The 3,898-nt window shown below is 41.0% G+C and overlaps 1 protein-coding gene across 1 annotated transcript in view; it reads left to right on the plus strand.

Annotated features, from left to right (window-relative positions):
* Nucleotides 1-3,898, plus strand: part of LOC110980837 (otoancorin-like) — a 31,705-nt gene that overhangs the window by 26,227 nt on the left and 1,580 nt on the right. The window contains exons 23-27 of the mRNA XM_022237846.2: nucleotides 98-253; nucleotides 920-1,062; nucleotides 1,517-1,656; nucleotides 2,302-2,399; nucleotides 3,356-3,542. Coding sequence (XP_022093538.2) covers nucleotides 98-253; nucleotides 920-1,062; nucleotides 1,517-1,656; nucleotides 2,302-2,399; nucleotides 3,356-3,542 — 724 coding nt within the window. The remainder of the gene's footprint in view (nucleotides 1-97; nucleotides 254-919; nucleotides 1,063-1,516; nucleotides 1,657-2,301; nucleotides 2,400-3,355; nucleotides 3,543-3,898) is intronic.

The raw sequence follows: 3,898 nt of genomic DNA on the forward strand, positions 1-3,898 counted from the left end.
CTGTAGCAGTACCAGCCTCTAGATGACACTGTATCAATCAAAAACGCTGGCTTATAACATCCACTGAGGCCTGGCATATTGGAATTCTATTTCCCAGGCCTGGGGACAGGCAGCCGACATGACACCAGATCAGATCTCCCAGCTTGGCCACATTGCATCCAAGTTCACTCCAGCCGAGATTAGCCAGCTCAACCTGACTGAGACAGACACAGTGTACGCCATCGCCCAGTACCACATCTACACTACTGATCAGGTATAGCAATACATCAACTTGTTAAGGCCCCAAATCAATCATGTGTATTTATTCTCATCGTGTACAATAAAATGACACAAAGAGCAGTGTATATTCTTCCATTTTAATTGCAATGTGTATTACATTGTATGTTTTGAGTATTCTGTATTTTATTTTTAGGCAATATGTATTACATCTGTGGCTTTAATGATGTAACCTTTGGGCACGTGGATTTTCATCTCAAACCCAATATTTATTCTAACTGTAACAGAACAGTAAAATACTGAAGACTTTTGTTTTACAATGGAACATTTCTTTTGTCAGAGATCTACGATGTTTTAGAGTGACAGATCTAGAGATCAATTTTATGGACTTATGTGCATAATCCCTTCCTGGGTCAAACTTTACTACTCAGCAAACAGTGATGAGATTGCTCAAAAAACAAAACACCTTGCAAAGATCACTGTTGTGCCTAACTTTTGGACATGTTTAATTTCACTGGTACTATATAAAACTTAAGTTTCCTTTTTTTGCTTGTCTGTACATTTCGGTAATGGGAAGGTTAGATTAGCTGAATCTGTTATGGCCTGGATTTTCTTAACATTGTCACCTTTGGTAACTTTGGGACTCACCCTGAATTCTGTGATTAGCAACATGTGACTTCTGTTATCTTCATAATTTGTTTAGCTGGGAGCTGGTGTGGCTAGATTCCTAGAGTTGAGTGGTGTGTCGGTGGCCAGCTTAGATTCCCTAGACCTCACAGCCCTGGGTAACTTCCTCTGTGGCCTGACTGTGGTGGAGATGGCCAGTATTCCAAGTAGCGCATATCAGTGAGTCAGTAACAGTCTGATCAGTCCTGCGTACGGCAAGATTCTTTACCATTTACTTTTCCTGATGCATTTATTCTGGATCCATCTCACTCTAAGGGATTTCCTGTGGCAGTTTCACAGATTTGTAACCTGATCTAATAATCATTGCGTCAGCAGGAGTTGGTGACTGGATAGTGTCAAACTTTTCTTGAGTCTTCAATGGAGGACAAGTTTACATGCATCATATATTTACAGTTCCCATTGGTTTTGTATGTACACAAACATCTAGTAATTTCCCAGATGTAGACCAAGTGTTGTACATGACTTGGTAGGCTATATACATAGCCTGTTGTAAATGAAGGTACATGACTGAGTCTTGATCTGAGTGTCAATAAATCAGAAAGTCCTAACAATCAAATTCATTGGTGAAGGCACCTTATCACTAGAACTGATCCTTCGTGTTTTCTGCATCAAGGGAAGCAGCTAGTACCATTGGTGATCTGAGGAGTTGTGATGCAGGCCAGTGGGCTTCCCTCAAGGCCAAGGCCGTAGAAGAGTACGGGGCCATTGATACCTGGATGCCTGAAGTCTTTGCTGAAGTTGGCTCACTTGTAGGTAAGTCTTCAAACCGTAAAAGTTGACTCTTCTCATTTCCAGATAAGCCAAACCAGTAGCACTTGATAGTTAAGTACTTGGATCAGGGCCTATCCTCGCAATCTGAGTCTCGAGACCCATCCTCAAGGGCTACTTGCAGACATTGTAGTTGGTTTCAGTTCTTTCAAATGCTGTTGTCAGTATTGTGTCTTAAATCACATCTGTGGTTGCCTCTATAGAAATGGAGACAACTGAAACTTGCTGACAAAATGGGCTCCATCCTAGTCTCTTTATCTATATATGGGCAATTCCAGAAATGAGGGGTCCAAAAGTGTGACACTTTTGTGTCCCTGTTGCATCCGACCTTTGTTAGTTGACACGGAGATATCACCGGAATTGATTTCAAACTATTACTATTTGTTTGGCAGGTAATTTGCATTAATTCATCACTTTTGGAAATTGGAAAATGTGTTCTGAACTTACAAAATCATACGTCAGATGTAACTGGGACACACACAAAAATGGACCCCTAATTTTTGGAATTACCCACATTGAAATCGTGAAATCGTTCACTTAAAAGGTGAAGTGCATCATTACAAGCTCATTATTTACATACTGCCTGATCTTTGAGCAGTGTTTGATTTCATGTCTGTGTCTTCCTTTCAGCCGGTTTCACAGCAGAGGAGTTGAGCAGTCTGTCAGATGTCAGCATTGCCGGTATCAAACCTCACGCTGTATCTCTCATAGGTCCACAGACGCTGGCTGTAAGTACATGCTACCATACCTGCCAGCCTGTCGTACCCCTACCTGAGGTCAAGCATCACCACATAATAGATTAGAATTTTAACTGAACCGAGGGCTCATTTAAATACATTTTAATCTATTGTGGGGTAATGCCTGACCTCATTGTGCGTGCGTCAATCACAAGTCAGTCATACAGGTACAGGTACACGTACATTGTACATGGCCACATATAAGCACAGATCATCAATCACAACTCCATTGTAATGTCTGTTGTTTTGGAATGCTATTTACATGTTGTTTGGTTGGCATGACAATCACACAGAAGTTTAGCTGGTAACCTTTGTTTTTGAGTAAGGTTTTTTGCACTTCAGCAAATTTTGTAAGCAGCTCTGTGAAATTGGGCCATGCATCAACGGCATTTGCTTATTCTTAATGTTTTTACATTTTACCTCTGAGCATGGAGGTAGAAACAGATTATCTCCATGCTCTGATGAGTCAGTGCTTTTACTGTTGGTGCATCACAACTGATGATCTCTCTCTTACTGTATAAATGTTTGTACGTCTGTGTTTTGCCAAGGAGCCTAAGATACATGTACCCAGTTTTGGGACTAAATATACTCTGCAACTTGACCTAAACTTACTGATTGGGAATGCTATGGCAGATTTTAATAAAAAACAATCAGTTGCAAATTTAAAACCTTTTGACAAATTAATCTGACTATTTACTCCGACTTAAAGTACTCTGACATGTACTCATAATTAAAAGTGCTCGTACTCGAAAATCAGTTCTTGTCCTTGGCTGGTAAGTACTCAGACTTTCAGGTACTTGGAAACTTAAGTTCTCGGCAGTACTCTGTGCTCGGAAAAAGTACTCGACTACAAAACTTGTTGGTAACCAACCAAGTAGCATTTTCAAGGCTAAAAAAAAAATGGACCAAGCAACAAAAGATAAGCAAATATATGTGACTCTTTTCAGGCTGGTTGGAGTAGTTCCCAGCTTAGCAAGCTGGACCAGCTTCAAGCCGAGGCAGTAACAGAGGAACAACTAGCCGCCCTGTCTGAGGAGCAACGCTCTGCCCTGCTGGATGCAGAGTACGGAGACGATGTAAGCCTGGCTGAGATGGATGAGGTCACCGAGGAAGTGAACACTGAGGAGAACGATGGTAACTACAGCTATCTTTATTGAGTTGACTGTGCAGTGTGAGTACTGTATTTATTCCCAGAGGTGATTTGTAAGTACGAGGAATAGTGTGTATTCTGTGGCCGCATTGCAAGTGGCAAAAATCCCCAAAAGGTTTACGAAAACAACATCAACCTGTGGGTGATGATATCGGAACTGCTCATTGAAAGGATTTGCAAGGGTAACCCCTTACAGCTTGAGATTTGACTAAAAATCCATTTTGATGGTCTGGTTTGGGAATGTCCTTGATTACGGCCACAAGCTTCAGTGAGAGTCAACTATTCTTGGAAAAGAGAAAAAGACCAAGAATTGAAACTGTGTTGTAATTTGTCTTACCAG

This window comes from Acanthaster planci, linkage group LG07 (assembly GCF_054643075.1).
Source record: "Acanthaster planci isolate LZ-2023a linkage group LG07, COTS_SCS, whole genome shotgun sequence".
In the NCBI taxonomy this organism is placed as follows: domain Eukaryota; kingdom Metazoa; phylum Echinodermata; class Asteroidea; order Valvatida; family Acanthasteridae; genus Acanthaster; species Acanthaster planci.